This window comes from Denticeps clupeoides, chromosome 17, assembly GCF_900700375.1.
Source record: "Denticeps clupeoides chromosome 17, fDenClu1.1, whole genome shotgun sequence".
NCBI lineage: Eukaryota > Metazoa > Chordata > Actinopteri > Clupeiformes > Denticipitidae > Denticeps > Denticeps clupeoides.
Window position 1 is genome coordinate 8,923,690 of NC_041723.1, and position 27,948 is coordinate 8,951,637.

General features: G+C 46.3%; 1 protein-coding gene across 1 annotated transcript; it reads right to left on the bottom strand.

Moving 5' to 3' along the window:
- Positions 1 to 8,387: 8,387 nt before the first annotated feature.
- Positions 8,388 to 27,793, bottom strand: mrpl23 (mitochondrial ribosomal protein L23). The gene is made up of 5 exons (XM_028958673.1): positions 27,689 to 27,793; positions 26,732 to 26,854; positions 22,485 to 22,567; positions 19,570 to 19,643; positions 8,388 to 8,889 (listed from the first exon to the last, which is right to left on the bottom strand). The coding sequence occupies exons 1-5, from the start codon at positions 27,703 to 27,705 to the stop codon at positions 8,725 to 8,727; spliced, it is 462 nt and encodes a 153-aa protein (XP_028814506.1). The 5' UTR covers positions 27,706 to 27,793; the 3' UTR covers positions 8,388 to 8,724.
- Positions 27,794 to 27,948: the final 155 nt, after the last annotated feature.

A 27,948-nucleotide genomic window follows, 5' to 3' on the forward strand; every position in this document is an offset into this window, starting at 1 on the left:
TGGGTTTTATAAATGCAAATTTCCAGTCACCTTGCTTGCCAGGGCTCTCGTGTTTGTGTTCTTAAGGCCAATAAGACATTTGGTTGGGAACGTGAAGATAGAATGTTTTTTTAAAAAGCCAACTCTCTTACACTAGAAGGGATTTCCTTTACCTCATCCCCCACCTTCCAACACAAGTAAAGGAGCAGAGCCAATAAACTGAAACGAATATTTATATGTGAAACGATTGTGCAAAAACCAGGAAATCTACAAGTTCAGCTAGCCCTGGAGGATCACATGTAACCTATTCCTTGAAGGACACACACCGAGTGAAAGGATTCCATTTATGAAAAAAATATAAAGCTAATATTGTGCATGGGTGCAATCTCTTGTTAGCATTTAATGCTAGACAAACTGTTGTGGTGCAGGAAACATGTTTTTCGTTGTTTTTTTGCTCCCAGTAAAGACTTTATATTCTTGTTAAACTTTGGGGGGTGCAGAACACACCAATCTTCTTACAAGGGGAAAGCTGACTCACTGGACGGCCTTGGTGCCCATGGTGCATGTTGCCAGACCCCCGTCTTCAGTCAGAGGCCGGGAGAGGAGCCCCGTTTCCTCAAAGCCAGGCAACCTATCACACGGCAAGGTTTCGATCAGGAGCGACCAATTACCGGGGTGTTCACACAAGAACAAATATATCTGGAGCACGCGGGAGTATTGTTTCATTCGCAGCTTCCGTTCTTCCCACTGTGTTACTAGTCCGTAGGCTGTTACTGTGAAGTAAAGCTGCTCTGTTATTACGCGACTGTGTACTTAACGCAGTAACTATGAAGAACTTCATAAAGGTTTATGTGCATGTAGGAGGGTGTTCTTACACTAAATGTTCCTTAATGTCTTTTCTTTGCTGTAACTTTTTTCAGATGTGCTCCTAACGTTCCACGGGGCAGGTTCAATCCTGGAAACGAGAAAGTGTCACACCGGCTTGTGTCATTTGATGATCTGGCAGATTGCACCTTTAGGTGACAACTGATCGTGCGGGTTGGATGTGTCTGGTGCTCTCACTGCTCAAATGGCAAGTTTCCCACAGCAACCATGGACAACAGTGATGTTAAATAAAAAAGTTCATGTAAAAATGCTTGAACTAATTAAACTTAAAACCTTATATTTAACATCCAACAACAACATAAGCTGATTAAATTCATTTGAATTACTGAGTTGTGTATTTGCGCTAGAGATTTAAAAACATTTTTTGTCCATTCACTTAAGTTTAGAGTCAAAATGTATATTTTTTGTTCCAGTGAAGGCCCTCAGTCAATTAATAGCTCACTCACCTTCCACAATCACTGATTCCTAAACAGGGTCATGGATGCTGGAGCCCATCTGGGAATACAAATTACCTTGATGATATAATAACATTGTAATAACATTGTTTCAAAATATACAGCATTACATGATCAAATTGATCAAGCAACTATAATCGTTTCATGCCCAGGGGGTTCATCAAACACAATTTTATTTGTTTCTGCTTTTCGTTTTCATTCATTGAACCTTTTTTCAGTCCCTGCTTTGAGAAGTGTCCATTTGCACAGCTTTCTGAAACGTTATTTTCGTGTTTGATTTCTGTTCCAGATTGTCTTAGAACGAACGACAGATGAAGGTGAACGTCAGAGGGAGGCGGAAAAGTTTTGACGGAATCACAGGGAAACCGTCTAGCAAACAAAACAGATGGGTTTGTCGTCTGAAGGAAGACATCATGAAAAACATTTTAATTACAATAGATTGGTTGCTATGATGTTGTTGTGTGGTCTTTTTTTGTAAACTCCAGAGAGATTGGATGGATCCACTCCCTTTTGTCTGCCTTCCAGCAGCGCAGAGTTACTCAAGAGTTGATCCAGGCCAGTGTTTTTGTACAGAACAGCTAACTAACTCAGGACACCCCGCGAGGCACAAAACCCTGTTCTCCCTTCGCCTTGTTGTCTGGTGAAGTAGCTGTGTTCAGTTTTTACCGCAACGTGGTACAAAGGGCTGCTCACAGCGAAGAACAAGACTTCCAGGTCGGGCGGCAGCTGACGGCGGGGCAGAAGAGGCAGAGTGTTATTGTTTCATTCACAGAGATTTGACAGATCTCCTGTACTACAGCACCGAAGCAAAACAGTCGGTGTTATTAACCTCCATCAGCATAATGGAGGCCACCTAGTGAGGGCATTTCATTTTCTTCAAATCCTCAGAAGAAAAGAAATTACTGTCAAAGGCTTTAATATGTCCTTGGCAGCAGGGCAGGCATGGTTAAATCATATTTACATAAGAGTATTAGGAGGGCTAATAAGAGCTAGGCTACACCCAGCGGGAAAAAAAAAAAAAAAAGCAATGGTTTTAGAACAAGAGAAAACTCCTTAGACAACGAAACGTTGACTCTATCATGCCAGGGTTCCTCCAGGTCCTCCAAAGATCCAGCCTGGCCCTGTAGCAGGCTCGACAACGCACACTTCTTATGCCGGGCACCGCTGGGTTATTAGAGGGATCGCAAAGCTCCCCGCGCAACAAAGCCCAGCTGAACTAACACAAACTGGACTCAATTGTACAGCAACCCATTTCCCATCCGGTATCCATTGTGTGCAATTAGTGCCGAAGCGTTTCAACCCCGGCTTGAAAATTGTGAAACAACTTTCATTTTTTTCCGCACCTCTCGGCGCGCAGCAGGAAAATATTCACGTCCGAACTGTTCCAATTATTAAGAACAATTCATCAAGCTGTGGCAAAATGACTTTGGCGCACACGCATGCAAACACACAAAAGCGTCTCTTACGGAGGGGGGAAAATCTGTCTTTGCAACCCCCCTGCCTCGCCCTGCCAACTTTATGCTGGCTGTTGGCGTAACGGAAATGAAAGCGTGCTAGATTCTCCCCTCCCGAGAATAGCGCTAACCCCTCAAAGCGCAAATCAAACATACTATCGACGTCACAGGAAACCATTTTGAAGCCTAAAACCTCCCAATGGGAGCTCCATCTGAGTGCTGCCCCACGCTCCTCCCTCCTCCACGGCTTCAACCGCAACATAACCCGAACCATACCACACCGCCGCTCTCCAGACTGGGACGCTCTCCTCCTTCTGCCCCGCTCGCTCTCACTTTCCCCCCTTCCTCCTCCTGTCACGCTCACCCTCGCTCGGCCTCGACCCTGATTACCTCAAACAACAGCCAATTACGGGACAAAGTGTGCAGCGGCGGCGCTTGATTAGAAAGACTCATCTGAAGGAGGTGGCCAAGTGCCACACCCACGGAGCCAGCGACCCTGCCTGGTGTGGAGAGTTTAATTAGCCGTAGGGTGTGTGCAGCGGCCGAGGGAATGAGCGAGTGGGTGAGCGAGTGGGTGCCAGCTCCCCACCCCACCCACGATATCCCGGTGACCCCCACACCTCCCTTCCCCCCCTGCCGCGACATCTGAATGATGACGGGTTGCGGGGTCAGACCCCAAGCAATCAGAGGTTTGTTTTGGCTCCCCTCTCGCCGTTCCCCCGGCCGCCCACCCGCAACCCCACTGGCGGGGGGTGGGGGGGGCGGCGCTGCCGTCACCTCGCCTGCCTGGGCCTCCGGGCTGCTGTGTCCGCAGACAGCGGTGTGGGTCCGGGCCACACATCCTGCCGCTCGTCTTTCACCGCGGCCTGGCTCGCCTTCGTGGTGCCCCGGGCCCCCGGCTTCCAGGCCAACGGCAGACCGTATCGCGCGCGCTGCCTCAAACGCGCCCACCTGTTCCTGTCTCTCCAGCCTCCTGTGGGCCGAGGCGGTCCGGGGTTTTCTAGCGTGAATGAGACAGGAGCCGGTTTTCCCGTGCCGATGAACAATAAGAACACCGGCGCGTGCCACATTCCCAGAAGTCTCCCTTTGCGTTTGGCCAAGGGAGGCGTCAGATATCATTAAGCCTGAAACCGCGGCATTCTCAGACGTTTAAGAATCTCCTAATGTGATCCTCAAACATTTGTTGTACCCCCCCCACGCTTAATCTCATCAGTTGCTTTCAAACGCCGCTGTTCTAGTAATTAGACCTGAAGGTTCCAAAGCCTCTCGCACAAATGAACCCTGCGAGAGGCCTGCAAGCTCCGCAGCAGACACCGGGTCTCTGGTGCCGGGAGAAGCTAATTTGCTTACATTCCCTTTTACAGTGATTGCACCACACAAGTCCCTGTGCGGTGAAAATCCAGAAGAAACGTGTTATTGTCTTTTAAACGGCTCGCGCGTTTCAGCACTTCTGGGTTCAAAGTAACGCTGACTCCTGTTATAACAAGCGGAGCCCTTTAAGCAGCGCCAGGCCCAATTCGCTCCAAATGACACCTCGCAACTTCATTATTATTATCAGTCTTGCGCTTTTTTTTATTTCATTTTTTTATATGCAAATGTATTTAATGGACAGCTGCCCAAAACAAAGACCACCCAGTGGGTGTAAAGCCGTGTTGATTGCAGATAAGCCGCCGCGAGATGCTCTGACTCCCTCCCATGCCTCTTGGCCAAACTGCACGGCATGGGGGTGGCAAACACATCGGTGGCAAAAGGAGGAAAAGCAAGAAAAAAAACAACGCAACGTGCATTAGCCTTCCAGCTTTATTGGGTGTAATAACATTTGCACTGATGAGGCAAGGCTGCTACAAAATAAGGGATTGCACACGGAGAGCCTAGAGGGCTTCCCAGTCCCCCCTCCTCCCCCAGAAAAAAAGAAAAAAGGAGCGTGTTGATGTGTATGAAGCTGATGCCACAGGTTTTCACCCCAGTCTTCTTGCAGGATGGCTGGTTCCCAGTAACTTTCCCGAGTAAAATGGATTTCAGTTTCTAAATCTTATTCACTAATGTTTTAGTAAATCCACGTAATGCTGCATTACCACGACACACAGTTTTAAAAAATAATTGTGAGGAACAAATCCTAATACTGTACCCGGCTGACCAGGTAGGACATTCCTCTAGACATCACAGTCAGCTAATATGCCACATTTACAGTAGTTTTACAGTCATGTGAGCGAGAGGACTTGTTCATTGTGGAAAAGTCCTGGGTTGCAGTGCTATTAATTTGCAGTGCTATTAATTATTAATTATTAAATGATGAAAGGTGAAATAACTGAAGACATGTTTTATATTCTAGTTTCTTTGCTCTGATTACTGCTTTGCACGCTCTTGACATTCTCTCGATGAACCTCAAGAGGTCGTCACCTGAAATGCTTTTCCAACAGTCTTGAAGGAGTTCCCAGAGGTGTTTAGCACTTGTTGGCCCCTTTACCTTCACTCTGCGGACCAGCTCACCCCAAACCATCTGGATTGGGTTCAGGTCCTGTGACTGTGGAGGCCAGGTCTCCACTTTTTGTTAAGTACATAACTCCATGTGTGTTCATTCATAGTTTTGATGCCTTCAGTGAGAATCTACCAACGTAAATGGTCATGAAAATAAAGAAAACACATCGAATGAGAAGGTGGGGCCAAAGTGTAGATGGGCCTCTTCAAGACTTATGATAAAAAATAAATAAACCAAGAAGGAAACATGATGATGTTTTTTGATGTATTGACAGGTGTGGGTTTAAATCCGACAAAATGAGAAAGAAATGTGCCCAGGAGCTGTCAATCATCAATATCCTTTCCTTTTAAACTCCTTCCATAAAAACATCATTAAAGATGTTAATTTCAAAAAGGTTTCATTTCTTCAAGACACACATAACTACCGAGCCATTCTTTCATGTTATATTGTCCTGAAGATGTCAGACCTTAAACACTAGAGAAGCAAGCCCCACATTTAATATGAAGTGCCCCTAAGTTATAAGATATATTAATACTTTTAAAAATAGTAATAAGTAAAAACGAACTTGTTACTTTTGTCTGATTAACTTGGCCAATCCTGCTGGTTGCCGTCTGGTGAGCACCAGCCTGGAGGTCTCTGCAGGGGACCGAACTCGTCAGATGCGGACCCAGCTAGTTTATAGGCTCCGTCACAATTTGGTGGATTTTTTCCGTGGTTAGAGTTTCCATTAATAACATGCTGTAGACGCATTTTTAATAAGCTGCGGGATGCATCTATCAAGCGCACATGTTCTCATATTCGCAGCCTATCCCACTTAATTCTCCACCAGGAAGTGTTTTTCTTCAAACTGTCACTTACTGAGAAACGGGCGCCGCTCTTTCCACGTATTTTTTGTCCAGCCCTGCTGTAAGGTAACGGCCCGTCCCCCTACTCCCTTCCTCTACAGCTGTGCGGTTGGGCACTCTGAATCCCCCTTCCCAGAGCCCCCCACACACACCGCCGTTGGGGCAGATTGGGCTGCAGTCTCGGGGTGACGGAGTGCACTTGCTGAGCTCAGATGAACCAACAGCAACCTGGGGGAGTCAGGAATGTCTGTGGCTCGCTGCCAGCTCCTGCTTCGCTGAGGCCTGCGCTGGTTGTCTTAGTGAACATTAGGAGACACGAAAGTGCATTCTGTGCACTGGGGCTTACTAAAGATTTTGCTTTTTACAGCTATTTATAGGATGAGGATTCTTCCACTCACCGAGCACTCTGTCCGACCTGGCACCAAAGGCGCAGAAGGGGTAGCTTTTCGCCGCCGTACCCACCTTTAGCGGCCTTTCTGCCACATGCGTAACTCATGCAATGCTCGCTCAGGACATGCACGTGGAGGAGGGAGTGTGACCCTCCGCTGACAAGTTCGAAAAGGAGTCAAGGCATTACGTCTTGTCAGGAGGTAGATGGTGGAGATTTAGCACAGGTTTAGATCAGTGTGTGGGCACTGCAGAGGGGCTGTGGAGGGGTGGGTTCTGTGCGCCCCTGGAGTCCGGATCGAGGAACAACCTCTGTCCACAACAAGTGCCGCTGTTTTTGGGCGAATTCTTCCAAATAGCTCGAATCTTGCAGATCTGATACAGAGACCTACATGTCTGAGATGCCCACAGCTTGTTCAGAGACCTTAGTTTGTAAAGACGCACCTTGTGACTGTGGCAAGGTCACTTAAAATAAAATCCATAAAATTTCTTCATATGTTCAGTGTTGACTCCATTCATTTATATTTTAATAGAGAGAAAATACTTTTTACAATTTATGTCAAGCACAATTAGAACCAACTGTGCAGTTATGTGTACCCTCACCGAGACAGCAGGTGTGACAAAAAAGTTCATATAATAATGGCAAATATTCATTTATTCAGAAAATGCATTGAATAAAATGCAAGAACATGCATCCAAATTCAACCCACAGGGAACCTTTATATATCTCTCACCATCTAAAACCAGGGAATGATGTCATGTCCATACCAAACTTAGGAGCAAGGGGAGAGTGGGAGAAGTAGGGGGAAAAAAAACAGGGTCATTCTCACTTGATGACATGACAGAACGCAGCGAAGTGACATGAGGCTGCCTTAAAATATTCAACCTGCTTCCATTAGCCCCTTACACATGGACAGGAGCTGCACTGTACATCCCAGAAGAAAGAGGGAAGGAGCAAGAAAGGAGGGATGGTGGATAGAGACAAAAAGCATATCTGTGCCTCATGGGTGCCTCCTCATCCCCTTCCATCCTTTATTTGTGTTCTATCAAATTTCTTTACCCTAGGATAACCCGGAGCTAAAACTCACCGTATCACTGCTCTGGTCCCACGACCCTCATCTGCTCAAGCCCTGGCCAGGATCCGCTGACAGGCGTGAGGAACATGATGTGAACAAACATGAAAATGGTGCCAGTTGTATCAGCCGAGGCAAACTCTGCGCATTGTGCCTTTTTATGGGGTATGAGGACAAGATGTGTGTGATGTTTGCCAATCCCAGAACACCCCGCAACAGATTTCCCAACTTTCATGTTGGGTCTCTTCTGGCAAGGAAGACTACCGGAGAAGAAGCTGTTGTCCAGCTGCTGTCTTACAAGCCATTACTCTTTTTTTTTTTTTTTTTAAAACATTGCTTAAAATGTAACTGCTTTACAGAAATGCAAGAGGTGGCGTTCCTAGCGGGAAAAATACGTGGACAATATTGACCTTCTCCCTGGTGATGAGCATCCTGGCCAAGGGAAGACCAGTAGCTGTGGTCATTCTGGCAGTGCAACTTTCAACACACTCTTGCTTGAGTTGATCTGGGAAGGACTACGGTGATCTGTCTTTTTTTTTTTTTTTTTGGGTCACTCCAAATCTTTAATGTGTTCTCGGCAACCGGCAACAATGGGGTCTTTGCTACCCGTGTTGTTGTGCTAAATTGTTCCGTTTTATAGTTGCTCAGCCTTGTAAATGGGCACGCATTAGCGCTGAGATGACTCACGTTTCCTCACAATGGGCTCTGTATTAGCTTTTGTTCATTTAATGAAAGTACAACCCCCCCCCCCCCCCCCTTTTTTTTTTTTTTTTTAGCAGTTTCAATTATTTGTATTGTAAAAAGATGAATGAAAACCATTCCAAGTCATCTCAAAAGGAAATTGCCACAGCGGCCCAATTTATTTACAGTGACATTTAATAACAAAGCTGACAAAATAACACAATTTATTATTTGTGGTCACGCAGCGAGATGTTGTTGATCATAACTGTTAAATATATAAGTATCTCAGTTCTCTGCTGTGGGAGTCTGTCCAGCAGAGATACTGGTTGCCACTTTTTTTGTTTTTAAAGGAAATGCAGAAATGAGACGTTAAGACAGTAACTGTTATGGTGGATGAAATGGATTAATCTCCCTGGTGGACTGGGTCCAAACAAGGCACCGTGACCCGCCAATACACACATGTACACAAAGACTCAGACGCTGTGTCTACAGGCCGAACCACTCCGTCACTCCGCCTCTCCGAGGGTCTGGTTTCTGCCTCTGTCTCTCGTCCTCCATGAACTTTTGCTGCAGACCTTCCGCCGAGTCTTCCACTGGCTTCCCCTCCTTCTCGGGGAAGATGTCTGGGAACTGAAACGTCTGCTCCTGGCCCTGCGAGGCAAAAGACAGGATGCAACTGGGTCAGTCTCGATCCCAGCCCACGCCGAAAAGGACAAGGCGGGTTACGCTGAGACCTTTAAACGGCTTTTCATTCAAAACCTTTTATGCCCAAACGAACAAGAAACCGCCTTCGGTGTACGGACGGAGCTAATGAGCATGATGGTTTTTACAAACAGTGACCGAGCGTTCTCCTCCCCCCGACACAGAAATCCCAGCTGCCTCTCTGGCCACGCAGTCGATCTCTCACTGAGGCCGGTGTTCTTCGCGCCACTTGGCCGCGACGCATGGCACTAAACCAAGAACTGCTAAAAACATCATCATCATCATCATCATCATGATGATGGTGCGCTCGACGCTCGAATGCAGGAGTGGGAGAGCGGTCCCGACCGACGTCTCTCTTAATAACCGCCGATGAGCCGGGCCTGCAGTGTCCAGACCTGCGCCATTACTCAGGTCCCTAATCTCTTTTTCTTTCACTATCCATCTCCCGCTTTCCCTGCAGATACGCGTGGTCTTCATTTATTTAGAGGCTCGGGAACGTATCCATTATTGAAGCCAGGCAACGGGCCATCTTCAGGCACCTATGCTATTTGATAGCAGTCTCTGTAACCAGGCCGTATTTAGAAATCAGGGGGCGCAAAAACTCTACACACATGTGGCATGGGGCGAAACGGTTATAAATACACGTTTTGTGTACGTGCAGAGCGCCTCATCCTAAACGAGGTTCTGAGAAGGCATTTACATTAGATGTTCTCATGCTCCGCTGGCCGTTCATGAATCAAACTAAATGTTTAGCGCAATTGCATTCTTCACCACGGAATAAATCACCAAAATGCATGTTCAGGAGGCAAAAACATCTCTATCAATATCGTGAGCGTGGAGGCTGTTAATGGAGGCAACATGCCAGAACACACACACACACACACACACACACTCATCCAACACCACACATCCTGTTGTTGGTTCAGCGAGGGGATCCTGTAGGGCAGAGGCATACATGACAGGCTCCGGAGCAGTTCAACACACTGCGAGGCTGCTCAGGACACTGTTCTCGGCGAGAAGACTTTGTTCACCCCATCCAGCCATTAGAACGGCTCAACGGCGTCCAAGTGATTTACTTATTTTCTTAACATTGCACTGATACCCGGCACAGCATCGAAGGGCCCTCTACCAAGAAAAAGGGAGACAAAATGACTGGGACGTTTCAAATGCGTCCGAGCAGCGTCACAACTGCTTAGGGTTCAGGGGGAAACGAAAGACGATGTAATCCATTCATTAAAGGAAGACAGGAAAAATAAATAAATCTCCTGAGTATTCTGACATTTTAAAAGCTGGGCGGCAGGCACGATGGAACAGGGTGACCCCAATGGTAACGAGTCTGACGAAGTCAGAAACTGCACAGGTCACTACATTCTGGAGGTTTACAAGTTCAACAAAGTTCATTTACCGGCTAAGCAACCTTCCCGTTCCTTACGTGCATTCTTCCACCCTTTTGCCTCATGCTTCCCACTGAAGAGCTCTAGGGGTGGGGATATAAAGACCAACAGGACCAACCTGATCTAATAAGAATCTGCGCCTCTCAGTACAAATGCAGCTGTGGGAGGCGCTGGCTTCTCGGCACAGTGTTCCAAAAACTAAAAAACCCAACCCTCAAACTCAACAGGCGAGCCTACAAGAAAGGCTGCGGAGCCTCACCTCGCATCTCGGAATGCAGGACCTCACTCTGCCCCCTCAAGGGACAAACAGGCCCTGGTAACCCCCACTTAGCAACCACGGCCAATGGTGACTTCAAAGCATGCTTGTTCCTTTCACCTGTAGTAAACCCCACGACCCCCCACAAAACATATTTTCTCATTAATTTTCAGTGTGATGTGACAGAAGGGGGGGGTGGGGGGGTGGTGGTTCCTCAAGCTTGAACCCTGCACGTAAACAGAGGAGACGGGGATTAATAGTCCGAAAAACGAGCCGATTCACAAAAGCAACACTCCCAGATATTCAGATCAACAAGACTTTCCGGCACATTAAACAATTATTTTATAGTTGGCAGCGGGGAAGGGATTGCACACATGTTTGTGTGTTGTGTGTACAAACTCTGTCTGGGCAGATATCCACCGTCCGATCGAGAATTCAGTCACTTTTGCTCTACTCTCCACGGCGATTAGTGCTTAACCTACGTATGTTAACACAAAACGAGCATTTAACCATTGGATTTTTCCTAGAAGTTCCAAGATGCTCTTACGCACTAGCACGACTCATTAAATCCCGTGTTTCCCTCCCCAATATGCAAGGCGGGAAAAAAAATGAGTCCAATGTGGAACTCCAATGTTGTCATTGGTTCGGTCCCAATGTTTTTTCCTTTTTTTTCACATTTTATACTCAAGTTAAAGACTGTTCCAAAAAAAAAAAAAAAAAAAAAATTTAAAAGCTGCCCTGCACAAACAGCAGCAGGAATAAAGAAAAGGGAAAAAGTCATGTTACTGAGCGGCAAAGAATGTTGTTTAGACAAATGTGTATCCAGCAGGCGAAGAATGTGCATGAAATCAATACCGAGAAATCGTACCGGGTGGATTTTTTTTTTTTTATTCATAAGCTGAATTCATTAAAACTGAGGAAAAAAAAAAACAAAAAAAAAACAGAATTAGCGGTTTTGGTTAAGAGTGTGAGGACCTTTAATAAAAATACTTGGGCAGTGACTCCTGCATGCTTCGCGGCACTGGATAAGAACTACATTGTTTCCTGAACAAAAACGGTAAACGTCTGGAACTGATAATTGCCGGCCCATCAAGACCTGGTGATCACTGCAGAAAAGGACAGTCATTCGATTATCATTCATTACTGGATGCAGACTGATATCAGTTTGGTCTGGAAGTCAGCTGGAGGAAACAACAGATTTCCTGTGAGGACACCAGGTCTTCATGGCGATGCATCTGGAAGCCCTGCTGCCTGGAGTGAACCAAGAAATGAACCCAAGTCATGGCGAGCATGGACAGCTCTGCCGCCTAAAGTCCTGTCCTGTCTGACTACGGCACGCATGCAGGCCCAGTTGAACGCAGAACATGTGCAAAACGCATGCGTGAGTTCCCATGAGTGGATATACGCGTTGTGAGCTTTGAGGTCTCAGACACGTTCTCTTAAACCTCGTTAGGGGAAGATCCCGCAAATTCCTCCCAAATCCGCGAAAACGTTTCTAATTTATTGATCTATTTTCCAAGCTGCGTTATGAAGATGTTTTCTGGTTGTGCAAGTCCAGAAGCTGAACAAGGGGTGAGCCGCTTCTGGCGGTACATTAAAACAACAGCACGGCACTCTCCAACAGATTTCGAATTTTTCAAGAATGACCAAACGCAGAGAACTGACTTCAAAGAGACTCTTGGTGGAAGGGGCTATATCGAAGCCAGAGCACGAGCCAGAAACCTCCAGGAGGAGTCCAGGCAGAAGAAGGAAAGAAAGGCCCAATGGCATTCCTCATCTTATTTTGCCCTGAGACGCGAAACCACAGGCGAAATGCATAAATAAATCGAAACCATTTGAGTTTTATATGCGTGTTATTCCGCATGTATGTGTTTCAGACTCTTTAGCAATGGGGAGCCTTGTTTGCGTAATGTTGGGAATCCATTAACAAGTTCATTAGCAGATGCGGGGCACAGGAAGCATGGAGAGATGCTCGTAACGGCGCCTGTTGCCAGTCTCGCTGGGTGGCCATCACTCAGACTTCCTCCAGGATCCAGGGCCTCTGCTGTGATGTGATACACCAAAGCCACACTCCTCTGGCTGCCCTCGCAGACCTCATCTCCCCAGGGTCTGACGCAGACCATACCAGAAATTAGGGTGGGGGTTGTGAGGGTTTGGGGGTGGATGTGTTTTTGTGCGTGTGGTGAGGGCTGTGTTAGGACATTCCTGATAAGGCTCTGATTTAAGATCGCAGAGGGCAATGCCAAGGAAAGTGTGAAGAAGCACAGACGAGAAGATAATGTGCGAGCAACGAAGGATCCAACGCTGGATGGAACAAACCGTGGGAGAAAATAAATAAGTAAATAAAAAAGGAAACCAGACCTGACCACAATCCCAGAGCGTACAGTTTACACCCAGGGCATGACCTAAGGGATGCCAATAAACTATAAATTACTGAGTATTGGAGATTTTATTTTTTGCCACAACAACCGAGTGGATGCTGGGGGATGGATTTGTTGGTGAGTATGAGTGTGTGTTTGTGTGTGGGTGTGTGTAACCCTGAGCTATTTGGGGGGGGGACATCTGTTGTGTGTGTGGGGGGGCTCTGCATGTGTTGGGCCTTGGTTACTCTTAGGGAAGTTATCATTTTGAATAGAAATATTCTCTCCTTTCAACAGACGAGGGATCTTTCATTCACACAGATGATGGCTTGGTCAACAGGACTGGCAGAAATGGGTTCATGATTGGCCGACGTACATTCACTTGGCCCAGCGTGACATGCCATTCTGGTGAAGAAGCAGAGTGGAACTGGCTCAAATCAAGAAAGAACAGAACAGATAACAGATCAGACAGGAAATACCAATCCATTACAAAACCTGATACTCTGAAAAAATACATCTTGTTTTTCCAAATGACACACAAATTCCACAAGGTAGTCCGATGTGTGACCCACAGCAGGACTGTTCACTGAACCTAATGGATCTCTCAACACATCTTATTCTAAGATGTGTGGTTATTCCAACAGGGACTACATACGAGTTCCCAAAGTACAAAATACAGAGACTGTTTTTGCATGTTATGATATTCAAAAGTATTTCCCAATACAAGATTCCAGATTTTTCAGATATTTCAACTTCACAAGACCACAAACACCTCTAACCTCATCCTCTGGCAACAGGTCTGCCTAAAAAAAAAAGACGTTGACTGAGTTTCAATACCAGATATGTCTCCCTGCTGTCCCTAGTTAAATGCATTTAGATCATGAGATGTGACCATATCAACCCCGGTGACTAATGAGTTAAATAATGCCATTAAAGGCAGTTTCTCAGTTTCAGTTGTGCAGAGCAGAGTGTCCAATGTGTCCACAAATTGAGAAATATTCTACTTCTCTACTAGGTTTTTAAGGCAGTCACAGTATTTTCCCCACCCTAATGGTTCAGACCCTTGAGTCTAGTACATCTAGTACATGGACAAGAGTTCCCACTTGAAAAGACTTTTTCAGTTTGGTCCTCTCAAGATGATCTGCTCCGGCTAACAACATTTGTTTCTCTGTTGCGCACATCAAGTCTGATGATGAAATGACAAAGCCGCTCAATGACACCCTACCCTTGAGTTCAGATAATGTCCCACCTTATCCCAGACAGAACAGTCTAGAGACTGTGTGTCTGTCTCATGTTGAAATTGTGGATTGTTACTAGGCTGGATCGCCACCCTCCACCTGTTTTGATATTGAAACCGAAGCCTTGATGAATCAGCTCTGGGGATAACTCTCAAATTCCCATGTTGAATGTTGAATTCCTTACTCAGTGGAATGACTGAACATCTGAATCAAGATGAAAGGCTGAAATGGAAGCAGTGATATGCTGACTGTGATAACCACTGGATGTTACCACCCACTTTGCAATAGAAAGCTTACAGCTGTAAGAAAGTGCCTAAGTCATGTGAGTGATACCCCAATCCCACAACCAGCAATAAGGAGTTACTAGCAAGGCAAAAATGCGCAAGGCAAGCTCTAACTCTTAGCCGTTTCAGGCCCTTTAAATGGACATGGAGGCCCGAGTGGCCGACTGGTCTCTCAGTCACCAGGCAGAGCAGACCACGCTGATGAAAAAAACTCCAGCTGGCACAGCTATCAAATGCGGGGGAACCCCAAAACATCTTCGGGTAAGCCTGGAGTCTAAATAACAGATGTCACACTGAGTCACCTTGTCCAGCCCGTTCTGCCCAGCAATGCAACAGCCCCGCGCACATGTGCAGACTTGTTCAGCTCTCGTCTATGTTCTTCCGTCACAGATGACACAGAACCCCGTTGGCATCTTCCAGAGATAATCCTGCAAGTGGCTAAATTTGCCAGGAATCGGAGAACATGTCAGACTCCACCTGCATCCCACCCATCTCCACCCCAAAGGGGCAAAAATAATAATGAAAAAATAAATAATAATGGACAGCCCAAGGGGAAGACAGGCGGAGGACAAATAAAAAAAACTAAAAAAAAAGACAGGAAGTGCATCAGCAGTATCTGTGGCATCTGTGCAGAGTGGCCCTGACAGGCATCTGGGTGGCGTCGCTGATCAAAGGCGTATGAGTGGCAGGGAAAGGTCAGGCGTAATCAGAGGCTTTACGGTGGAAAATGTGTTTACGGTGATATCTAAACGAGAGTGACCTGGAGGAAATGAGTGCAGGAGGTGGGGAGACGGGAGGTAGTGGGCCTCTGGAGGCGGAGGAAGCGGGACGAGTATCATCGCCGAAGCCGTCCGCTGGAGTGCCGTGTGTGTGGGGTTGTGTCACGCGGGACGCCAGATACGCAGCCCTGTGCTCTATTATTCATGCCAAGTTGCGTACACCTCCTTCCAGTTCTTATGAAACCTCCGGTTACCCAGCGGGCAGCGGGTTCAAGCATTAAAATGGACATTTAAGTTAAAAGATAAAAAAAAATAAAAGGCCCCTGGCAATGAGTGAAATTTATGAAGAGCGGTTAACGTGTTTATGAAGCGCAGTAAACACATTTCACACCGCACGTGATCGAAAGGGAAACCGCTATTTCAAGGGAACAGAAAATGCCAGTTCTCCGTGAATCCAGGGGCAGCGGTGCACCCGCCTACCTTCCTCCTTGCCCACCTGCAGTCCGGGAGGAAAAAATAGCAGTGAGCGGTGACACTTCCCTCAACCGAGTCAGGATGTTAGGGGAAGAAGAAGAGAGGAGTCAAAATAGAAAATAGTTGCGTGACAAGGTGAGAGGGGAGGGCTGGGTGGGATGAGCTATTGTGATCCGAAGATAATAAAATAGCGGCCAGATAGCAGGATATCCACCTCAACAGAATTCACCGAATCAGCAGCTGAAGCTTCACACTGGCCAGACGTGGAGTGTAGCAGGAAGCAGGAGTGTTAGAAGGGTTTGTGTGTGTGTGTGTGTGTGTGTGTGTGTGTGAGAGAGCAGAGCACTTTCCTGCTGGTGCCGGCACTGGTGGACAAATACGGGGAAAGAAAGGGGGCCTTAGTTCACGTCAATTCTCAGAAAAATAACTCAGCGGCCCGGGGTCTGGGGTCTGGCTTTGAACTGCGAGCAGCGAGGCCAAACGTTGCCACCTAGTGTCGGCTGGATCGGCCGCCAGTTGCATTAACACCGGCTCAATGGGAGTTATTTATCCAGGGTACACAAGGGCCCTGAGTGGGGGGTGAGGGGCATCACTTCAATAGAAAAATAACAGTATGCTTTACCAGTCTCGGGTTTCAGTTTTGTTGGCAGGTAATTGAGCAAGGCACAGTCTTTAAGTTCAGGTGGAACAGTGTGATCCGATCTCAAGAGGTAGCCTGGCAACCGGCTGGGCTGAACCCGAAACAATCGCCCCGGCCCGCACCCCCCCCCCCCCCAAAAAATACTGGATTCTGGAGGCTCAGCAACAAGTCCTCAAACAACAACCGGCCATTAGCCGCAACAGTCACCTCGTCCTGCCAAACACTAATTTGAAGCCATGATAAGACGCCAGGACAACGGAAAAATACAAATAAGTATTGTTTTTGTGAAAAAGTAACGGTGCAGAACTACATGGACTTCGTTTGTGAATAAGGCAAATATTTCTGTCATCACCTGCACGTACTGCTACGTACGTAATGATTAAATGCTGAAGACTATTGTGAACATGTGAAGACTATTTAAGGATCACAATTCAGCGTCAAATGCAAAAACAAAATTTGCTCTGACTCTCCAAGGCATGAACTGTACAAGACTTCATAAGTTGGTACCTGTACTGTAAAGCGGCACATGCTTGGTTTTCTAGTACTCTGAAAAGGTGAAATAAATGACAGTGGATGTAACAGTAACTCTGAAATTGCTCAGTAAGTGACAATCTAAATGTGCAAAATACATAAATCATTAATAATTAAAAAGTGAAAGTGGCAATAATTTGGTTTGAGGAAAAACTGTTGGTATCTAGACAAACTCTGTAAACTAATAAATGATCTCCTACAAGCAAAAGCCTAAACAAATATTGTATTGTATATTGTATTCATGGTCTTCTGGTTCATAGGAGAGCATGTGAGGCCACTACCACCACCATGACAGGGAGGCCAACTGAAGAACAACTTGAAGATCCTTTGATAAATCATAAACTCTTTTTGAGGTGTTGTTCGGCACATTGTCTTGCAAATCACAAATGGCTGTACTTGGTCTGCAACAATCTTCTGGTCCGTGGTACATGCCAAAAAACACCATGTTTCGGAGCAGAACGCTGCCTCCCATGCTGCATACTTGCAACATCCCACAAAATCAAAGAAATATATCTTCCTTACTTTAATTTGACATGGACAAATATGGACGTGTTGCGCAAAAAAAAAAAAAAAAAAGTAAAAATGTATTATTAAATAACTGATGGTAAAATTATTTTAGTGTTTTTTGGTATTTATTAAGCCCCCTGCATAAAATTTACCCACAATGTTAACACTGACCAGTGTTACAGAACAAATTAAACGCAAGAAGTGTGTGAAGCATCTATCTGTGAAGACTCTCATCTATGGCCAGTCATGGCCAGACACAAATCTTGCCTGAGGTAGCAACGCACACACACAAACACACAACCGCGCTGCACGACAGGCGCATGCAATCACTATGGCGATAGCTCGAGCTTCACAGGCCCTAAGTGGACCGTGACCAAGACTGTGGACTGTTTCTGATGTCGGGCCAGTTTTGAAACGCCTCCTTCGCTCCCTTCAGACTTTTACTTTGTTGGCGCGCCCCTCCCCCGTTCGCTCGACCCCGTGCCCCCGTGGCTGGAGCTCCTTGCGTTGGCACGGGGCCACCATGCCCTCGCTCACCTTCCTGCTTTACACACACGCACACACTCCTCCCCACCGCGGGGTCCCACGACTGCGTTGGGGAGAAACCCTGCTAATGCGAGGCCTGCCTTTAACAGCATGCCTGCAGTTTGTAAATGGGGAAGGAGGGGGGGGGGGGGTTGAAAGTACCCCTCCGTAGTGCTGCTGGAATATTAGTCGATGGGGTAGCGAGTAGCGGAGGGGAAACGCTGAGGGTATCAGACCACAGAACACTCCCCCACATGTGGAGTCAATTAGGAACAATCTTGTTTTTTACCCACCACTGAAAAGAAAGGAGGGCTTTTCTGTGTAGAGCATTTTTTCACTCTGGAGCTGCCAGACAAAAAAAAAAAAAAATGGAAATTCAGTTTTATATCGATGCATTTAAGCAGACGCCTAAGCATTTTAGTCTTCATGCTATTCCCATGACCTCCAAAACACACTACAACACGGCCCAACTATGACTCTCATTACGAGTGTAATTTATGTGCTTGGTTTTGAATATTTTAGCATGAATGAGTATGTGTGAGCATGATGAGTGTTTGTGTGCGTGTGTAAGCTATCCCAAAAATGAGAGAGGGAAGGAAGGGGGGAAAAAAAAAAAAAAAAAAAAACTCCTCAGGCAATAAGGTTAGCTTGGCCGGTGGACGTCCTGTGTGGCGCTGCTGCCGAGCAGCGTAAACACACTGCAAAGAGGCTTGCAGGAAGTCTGCCTGACAGGAGGAAGTCTCCCCTTTAAAAGATTAACTTATGCTTCAATTATGTATCCCATTACAAACTGTTATGTTTTGACAACTTCAATTATTCATGCACTTCCAGATCGATGACTGAGTACGGGAGAGTAAACAGCCTGCCAGGCCACTCGCTCCTCTGGAAAACTTTCAAACAGAAAGGGGCCTTCCGCCCGCATCGCAGAAGATCCCTTCAGACGTGGTCGGATCGTTTCAACCACGGCCCGAGGTGTGAGGGGGCCAACGTGGGGGTCACTCAGAATCGCCACCCTCCACCTCCAAAAACGCTGCCCTCCTAAAACCGTAGATGATAACCATACCTCTCTCGCAAACGCAAAAAGCACACTTCCTGTTATAAGTCTGCCATGTAACTGAAGACGACCTGCTGCCCCCGTCCCGGGCCAAAAAGCAGACCCGCTTTCTCAAGAGAGCAGGAGAGAGAGTGTGTGTCAGGGGGAGAGAGAGAGAGAGAGAGAGAGAGAGAGAGATTCAAGTTAAACAAGCCATGCTGGGACCTGGGGAGCAGATCTCAGAAAGTTGAGCGTTTCTCATCAAAGGGATACCTGCACCCCAGGGCAATTGAGGAACATAAGCTCTGACAAGGCTTCGAAAGCAAAAAAAAAAAAAAAACATAAAAAAAAAAAAAAAAGAAAGAAAGAAAGAAAAAGGGAAAGAAAAAAGAAATAAAAGCCAGCCAGACAAAAGCTGAGGGCTCTGCTTCCTTTGGGGGCTTGTTTCGTTTAAATAACTTGAACTCAATAAAGACATGTCTTCTGAGAAAAAGGGCAAGGGAGAGCCATTGTTGGAGGTTATTTCCCCCTCCCAACCCTTATCCTCACCCGGCTCTCCGGGGAGCACAGGTGCAGATGAGGTGGGGCATGGACACCAGCAATGGGAGGTCTGGTGGCGCTGGGTGTTCTGTGTTCTCGCTGGCCCCGTTTGCAGGGTCTGGACTCACCAGTTGAACGTAGGCCACTTTAAAGTCCGGCCTCTTCACACGCTGGTTTAAATGGTTCCTCTTCTTGTTTGTGCCTGAGAGAACAATTAAAGTGGAAAAAAGGAGAGAGGGAAAAAAAAAAAAAAAAGCGGATCAGTTCAAGTGTAATGAGAGAATTAATCCCCCTGGGGGGAACATAAGGTTAAGTATCTTGCTTTGAGACACACAATGTGAGCGACTATGATGTTGTGTTACTGAGTCTGTGAAACCTCCTGTAGTTTTGGTGAATTTAGTAAACTCGGTTAATATTAATATTTAATACATCTCGTGGTCACTTTGCTTAACCTCCAGGCATGACTGTTTAACCTCCAGGCTTGACTGTTTAACCTCCAGGCGATGGTCAAGGGGAAAATAAAAATACTTTGTTAGATTTTATTATCTCATTTCATGGGGGATGCCGTAGCAGGTATAAAAAAAACCAAGGAAATATATTCCTGTGGTAAAAGTTGGAATTGAGATGATTCTACTGTTAAATCAATATGGAGAGCAAGGCATTCTGTGAAAACCCTGTGAAGAACGCAAATCTGTAACCAAATCAACCTTAATCGTTACACAAGGCCATACAAAGCCTGTCTTTGCAGGTCAAAACTGATCGAACTGACTGGTTGGAAACGTGTGAAGTTTTTCTATGTTGTAATAATTTATAATATTTCTTAGGTTTGTTGGTTACAAGGGATGACTTACAATCAGTAGTGAAAGGGACAGTCCCCCCCTGGAGCAACTCAGGGTTAAGTGTCTTGCTCAGGGACACAATGGTAGTAAGTGAACCTGGGTCTTCTGGTTCCCCGTACTGGCCACGGTTTTGGGGCAGTGGTGGCCAAGCGGTTAAGGAAGCGGCCCCGTAATCAGAAGGTTGCCGGTTCGAATCCCGATCCGTCAAGGTGCCACTGAGGTGCCACTGAGCAAAGCACTGTCCCCACACACTGCTCCCCGGGTGCCCGGCTGCCCACTGCTCACTCAGGGTGATGGGTTAAATGCAGAGGACAAATTTCACCGTGTGCTGTGCTGCTGTGTATCACATGTGACAATCACTACACTTTATTATTATTATTATTACTATGGTTCATAGGCGAGGGTGTGACCCACTAGGCTATTAGCATTTTGTGGAACATCCCACAAAATCTGCAGTTTGGGAGTTGCAGTGACCCAATGGTGGACCAATGGTCACTGTAATCTTTAAAACATGGATTTTTTTTCTTCTTCCAGCACATCGCCTTCAAAGCCAAACTGTTCATTTGTTGCCTAATACATCCCACTAACTGTCACACACCATGATGTCACCTGTTGGCTGATATTTTGAAAAGTGGGTGAGCTACGTGTTAAAACGTCTGAATCCATGTGAACCTTTCTCCGCCTGCACATGATGCCACTGATGCTAGCTGTTCTCTCCGAGGGGCGAGGCCAGGAGGAAGACCCCACCAGCAGGCTCATATCTGTATAGATCAAGCAATAAATGTATGAAATACAAATGCACATATTCCCAAGGCAGACAAGCCCTGGAAATGGGAGCCTTCATCTTCAATGAAGAAGTAAGGGGATGAAAACATGGGAGAAGGAGCCTTCAACGTTAATAACTCACTGGAATCTGTTTTGCGTGTTAGCGGAGAGGGTCCTCAGGGAAAGCTCTTACCAAAACCACCAAAAAATTTTTTAAATAAATAAATAATCATCAGGCATTTGGGCAAGTGGGACTTTTCCATTGTTGTCCCTTCTGCACCCTGTACCCCTAAAAAAATCCCAACACCCCTGCACCGGAATTCTGCGTTCGGGGGAGCCTGGATTGACCAGCGGCTATCGTGTTACAAATCCTAGGCCAGAGGGGTAGCTATGGAAACTGCTTCCAAAATACTCCGCGCCTGGGGAAGGAAGAATGGGGCCCTTGAGTGGCGGGCTGGCTTTTGAGGCCCCCTCTCCCTCAGCTCCCCTCCATACACTGCCAATGGAGTGGAACCTCTGACGCAGGCAGGGATGCCTTTTCTGGCACACCGCACCCCCCCATCCTCTCTGCATTTTATCTCACGGGTGTTCCATGGGGTTGTTTTCCCATTTTCCCCCCATGCTTTCACTCACTTTTTTTTTTTATAAGGTGCTCATAAATGGGGAATCCTGCTTCCTCATTGGCTTCATTGCAGGGAAACGGGGGCTCCCAGCGCCTTGTGGCCCCACCCCAGTCCAAACAGAGCTGCCGCAGAGGTTTTGTAAAATGTCTTCATTACGAAACCTGCTGTTCCATATGGTAGCCTCCATAATGAAGGGCTTCCCTTTAGCTATAACTTCCCAGCAACTAAAGGCATGTTCTGCGTACCGCCAATCATCTGCTCAGTCAGCGGACATAACGGTCACAAATGTGCAAATGAAAAGCCGTTATGTAATCTGTTCAGCACAAAAAAAGTTATAAAAAAAACAAAAAAAAAAAAACAAAAGGTGAAACTCCGGGGCATCCTGGGACAACGGGCGGCCAGAATGCTGCACCAGCAGATTTGAACATAAGAGAAAACTCAATCAGGCAAATAGCTCCTTCTATATATTAGTTCAGATTTTGAATGTGTGTGTGTGTGTGTCTATATAAGTATTTATATGTATATAGACACACACACATTCAAAATCTGAACTAGTGAAATGCGAGAACCTTGCGTGGCATGAGAGCAAAAAGCCCTTTTCTCTCCACTTCTGCTGACATTTTGCCCTCTTTCAGTGCCTCTTGGCGAGGTGAAAATGTGTCGTTGTGTACTGTACACAGCTAACACAGTGCTGGTGTGCTGTGGGGGGGTGGGATCCTGACCCAGATTGGCCTTTTCGACTCTGAAATTCTTCTGAAGTGCAGATGAACTGATCCTCAGAAGAACGGCATCAGCCCCAAAGCGCCTGCTACTCACCGTACTGGATCCTGGTCCGGACTGCCGCCACTGGCACGTTATAGATCTTCTGCAGGTAGTTCCTCACATCGAATTTGGTCATTCTGTGGAAGCATGGGAGATGGGGTGAGGTGGGGAGGACAGAGAGGAGGTGGAAACAGAAGAACACACAGGGCCCCGGTTATTGGATTGTTCCTGAGAGAAAAGCACAATCTGTAATTTCCTAAGGTCATGACACGCCTAAAGAGTCCATTTACGGTTTGCTGGAAAGGTCTAACAGCGGAACTTTGTTTACAGCAGTACTGGGCGTCTCGTTTTGCACTGGTCGAAAGGAAAGGCACCAGAGAGGAAGCTTTCAGCTCAGGAACGAGAGGTCATATTTCTTTAAAGCACAAGCCAGACTCGCAGCCCATTCAAAAGGCGGCGCGCATTCAAGTGTAACCGAACACACCGCTTTATTTATTCCTCCTTTCCGAAGGGGGAACAGTGCGCCGCGAAGGCACAGCCCGCAGATGTGATTCTAGCCTCCTGTGCATCATCTTCCCTCTGTGCTAGTGCCAGGTCGAGGGACCCCGGCCCCACGGATCGAAAGAGCCACGACTTCCTAGAAAGCGCAGCAATGCCCCTCCGGAGTCGCCGAGCAGAACAAAGTACGTTCTGCATCATTAGTCAGTCTGGACCGCATTACGGAGCGCGCTCCTCGCGCCGTACCCAAGCTGACCCCGCCGCCAGCGCCACCGCTGAGCCGCCGCTGCTCTCCACCGCCATGGCAACAAAACCATTTGGTGCGAAGTCTCCACATCAGCGCCTCCGAGATCTGCAGGAGGTGACGGGAAAAGGGGTCTCGTAATGAGCGGGGCTGTTTAAATTGGGAAATGAACGTACGGCGGACGCGCACGCATCGCATCTCCAGCCGCCTGGTGTTACTGCATTCCGGCCTTTTTTTACAACGGCACGGTGACAAAACACTCGCCCTAGCAACCAAGGTGTTTGAAGGCAAAAATTTGCTCTTTGTCCTGTGTTCTCTGTGTTTACACAGTAGTACAGTAGATGGATTTCCAAGGGTTGCTATAGAAATAAACTCCGGAGGGTCGTGTTGACTCCTCCCGGGTTGGTTTGTTATAATGAGTTCGGAATCAAAGCGTTATTGTCAGTCAGGCTTGTGCATGTGGGAATTCATCACAAACTTTGTTTGAAATTTTAGGCAACATTTTCCCACCGAGATGAGCCAAAAAGGCTCCTCTCCGCACATTAAACACCGAATTCCGCACCGGCTGTTCAGTTCCCCTGCTGGCGGGCTTCCACCCACACTTCCAAACCCCACCGCGCCGGAGTTCCAACAGCCACTGGCCGCAGGAGTTAGGAAGGGCACTTAACACCTGTCCTGCGGTCCTGTCCGTCCGCAGTGCCGCCGCTGCTGCACCTACACTCGGCGCAGCGCTAACCACGGCCTGGGCAGGAGCTCAGGCAGGTGGGGGGGTGACCCACAGCCCCGAGGCTTCTGCCGAAACACCTTTTCATCTCGTATTTGCTCTCAGTGTGGAGAACTGTTCCCTCATCCCAGATTATCTTCCCCAGTTCCAGCTGGGCCCCACCCCGCACACATGAAAGAAGCGCACAACAAAAGGGACACTCAGCTCTGTGTACCCGACTCATCAGACGAGCAGGCCACAATACGCAAATAGTCATACGTACGCACGCACACACCCACACACACACAACAATGTTTCAAAGCCTTCAGGGGCTCACATGAAAGCCACAAGAAAGCTTAGGAGACCAGTCAGGTAGTGTGACCAAAATGGTGTGGGACAGCACCAGTGTTTCACTCTTATATCCAAATATGTTCCAATCATGTTCTGCATTAATAAACAAATTCTAAAATGCATTTAAAGACTATTTGAATTCCCCTCATCCAGTTTTTATTCTAATTTAATCGATACTTCTAATATAATAGAGCTATTGTTATCTTCTTGCAAGTGAACTCACGTGAACTGCGAAACGTACTTCAGAAGGGAAAAGACGTGTAGGAAAACTCAGGGTCAGGGCGGCATGACACTGTGGTTCTTAAACTGTGGTACACAGAACACTGTCGGTGCTTTGGCTCCCTCTAGAGGTTCAATCCCCACTTACTGCCATTGTTTCCCTGAGCAAGACACTTAAGCCTGAGTCTCCTGGGGGGGCGGACTGTCCCTGTAAAAACTGACTGTAAGTCACTCTGGATTAGAGCATCTGCTATGTGTACATGTGAATTATTTTTTAAAAGTCCTGACAACACATCTGAACTAATTCAGAAATGGAGAAGATGTAAGTGAGAGGAAAAAAAAAACTTTACAAAAACTTTTAAAACGCTTCTAAATACGGTCTAAAGATATGATAGAACATTGAAAGGGCTGGCTCTCGCTCATCTGCCTCTTCAGGGGACTGTCACTTTAACAAAAACTTTACACCATAAACAGCTTTGCTATATTGGTGTCCAAATTTTTAAAAAATCTTTTTATGGGGGAAAAACACATCTGTCTCGATCAAATGTCATAGAAAAGAACACGCTATGCAGTCTGTGTCATGTTATCGCGCTGGTGAACAATGGCAGAACAATGCTTTTCTGAAGGAAACATATTTACAACGAAAGCATCTGCGAACTTCAAATGCATTCCGGCTTCTAAACGTTGGGTGCTAACCAGATTTGGCTACCATAAACAAAGTGCCCCGGCCAGACCAATAGACTCCATGCTGTAAATTCAAAAAGACACAAGAGCCATAAAAATGGTTTTATTGATGGACATTTTATGGCGATAAATCAAATCGCACTGGCCCATGGGGGAAAGCGTTTCTTTAGGAGTCATAATGGCTTTTTTATGTCTAAATGTAGTTTGGGAGGGAAAGGAACACCAAGTCCCTCCCAAGACAGTAGTAGGACGGGGCCGTATGCATCAAAATAGCAGCCAGCTGTGGAGGTTACAATACAGTATTGGTGTGGGATTCATTGAGGCATCTGATGCTGGATGAATGCACGGATCCAGGATCTGGAGCAGGATTTTGACAACTGAAGGAAGGTTTATTTACTGAGACGAATGATCAAACCGAGTGGGGTCACGGCAGGCATGGCTCTGACAGCGTGCAAGTGAGGTAACAAATAGGACGCACAGCACCAACGTCACGGGGCCTGATGTGCGCCCTCAGGTACGGCGGCAAACAAAGCCAACTTTGTGCGCTTCCCATGTGAAAACCTCCATTAAGGCACTCATTAACGGCTCCACGGGCTGTTTCAGATTACACAGCGGCTATGCCGTAATTATGGCTTTTTTATTTTCGGGAGGGGCAAGAAAGCGTCATCAATAATCTGGGCAAAATGGTGGGGAGGGACAGCAGAACAACATCAAGGTGCAAACAGCTGAAATCCGAGGGGCAAATCGAATCAAAGGCCATGTGCCGACAGTAAACAAACCAGCCATCTGGTAAGAACGGGAGTTCGGAGGAATTGTCCTAGACACAATAATGTCTGAGGATTGAAAAGAGCTGCTGAAGATCATCTTACTATAAGCTTTTCAGCTCTTTCTATTACGTTTTTTTGGGGGGGGAGATGAAGGTGTCGACAAACCTCTTCTCACCCCATCACACATTTTAATTGTGCTAACTTCACGAAATCGTGACTGCATTATTTGCTTTTCATTTTTGGGATCCAACTGCCACCTTGTGGCAGAAGGTGGAGAGGACAGAGTCCAATTTCAGCATGGGCGAGATCTTCTGAAAAAAGCAAAAACGTCTCTCATTTTTTAAAAATGCAGCACAGACTGGCTCCCTGCAGCAATAAAAAGGGTTCATTCTACCTACTGCTCAATGTCTGCAAGACCGGGGAGCTTACCACATACTCTAAATAAAAATTAAAAATAGGAAAATAAAACTTAAATCTTGAAAGATTCACAGTGGTTTAAACTGAGATTTCTTCTGATTTAATTACATGAACATTTATAACATTCACAACATTTAACGCGGCCGAGTTTGACACATGTGGCTTAGAGGCTAAGGAAGTGGTGTTGTGGCCGAAAAAAAATCCCGAACAACCAAGGTGACATGGCTGCCTAATGCTGCCTAAAGGTTGATGGGTTAAACACAGAGGACATATTTCAATGTGTGCTTGCAAAAACAATCAATATCACATTTAGAGAAATTCAGCAGGAAATGTAATTGACATGATGGGTTTACAGAAATTTGTAGCAGAACGTAACATGAACACACCTCAGAAATCCTCTCCTACATGGGATACTTACTCCATGGGTATCCGGAACTGGACCGTGTCTGGTGGCTGCTCCTTTCCAGGTCGGACCAAGGTGAGGAACCAACTGGGACGAAATATTCGAAGCTGGGGGTTTCCAAGCTGATAAAAGGGGAATCTGTACAAATTAAAGAACATAAATCACATTCTAAATTAGGCTTTCTTCTGTCTCTGTTAGTTCTTCACACAGGCGCAAGATGTAAGTCCAACGGTATCTATGGTTTATCAATGGTTTATATAAACGTATATGTGATCCAAGACTATGTCTATAAAATCTACAACCTTAAATCAACTTTTAATTGCAGCTGCAACACATATAAGATCAAGTACATATAAGATCAAGATAAATGTACAATTACTGTATAGTTTTAAAGGTGCTTAAAGTAATAATCAGGGGTGTGTATTGACAGGGATCTTACAATATGATTATATCATTATATATTATGTTAATGTGTCAGAATATATCCAAAAGTTAAGTGGAAATGTAAAAACAGAGCTGATATACGAGATGTGTACTATATATATTTTTTTATTAAGTACTTTCCTATAAGCTAAGGGGCATTTAGAAATGTCCTGGGGAGGGGGGTGAATTTGGCCAGTTTTATTGCTTCTTTTATCAAAAGGGCTTCTTTTTTAAGTGACAGACTTTGGTTAACCAACAAAGCATCAAGACTAATTCTTGCTGATAAATGAAAACATTCGTTTATTACCAGCCATTACCAGCTACCATAATCAATTACAACATCAGCAAAGTCAGGACCGGAGTTCTGACCCATTTGATGGCTTATCAACAGCATGAAAGGAGAACAGCTAACGGGTGAACCTCGCCGGACCTAAACAGCACAACGTGACTTCACGCACAAGACGCGGCCATGGAGCTAAACACGCGCCGCCGCGCCACTTCCAGGGCGGACATATTCATATTGATCCGGAATGCATACCGATCACTTACATAAGTCGCTTGGCCATGGCGCCCGGACGACACGTTAGTAGATGACTGGTGCTTTCAAGGTCTTCGGGCGCATCACGGCGGCTCCTGGAGGACACTTCCGGTGGACGGACAGCGTGCGCATGCGCACTTCTCGTTTTCCTTTTTAAACGCGTTTACGTCGTCAACCAGTCTAAAGTGTCATTTGAAATGTTCGTGTTAAATAAATGTTTATACGCGACAAACATGAGCAAAAAGTCGAAAATGATATAGTGTGTGTGACG

Coding starts and splice junctions, on each gene's coding strand:
- mrpl23 (XM_028958673.1), bottom strand. Junction 22,568..26,731: donor CAGTTCCGGATACCCATGGA/GTAAGTATCCCA, acceptor ATGCTTCCACAG/AATGACCAAATTCGATGTGA. Junction 19,644..22,484: donor CCGGACCAGGATCCAGTACG/GTGAGTAGCAGG, acceptor TTGTTCTCTCAG/GCACAAACAAGAAGAGGAAC.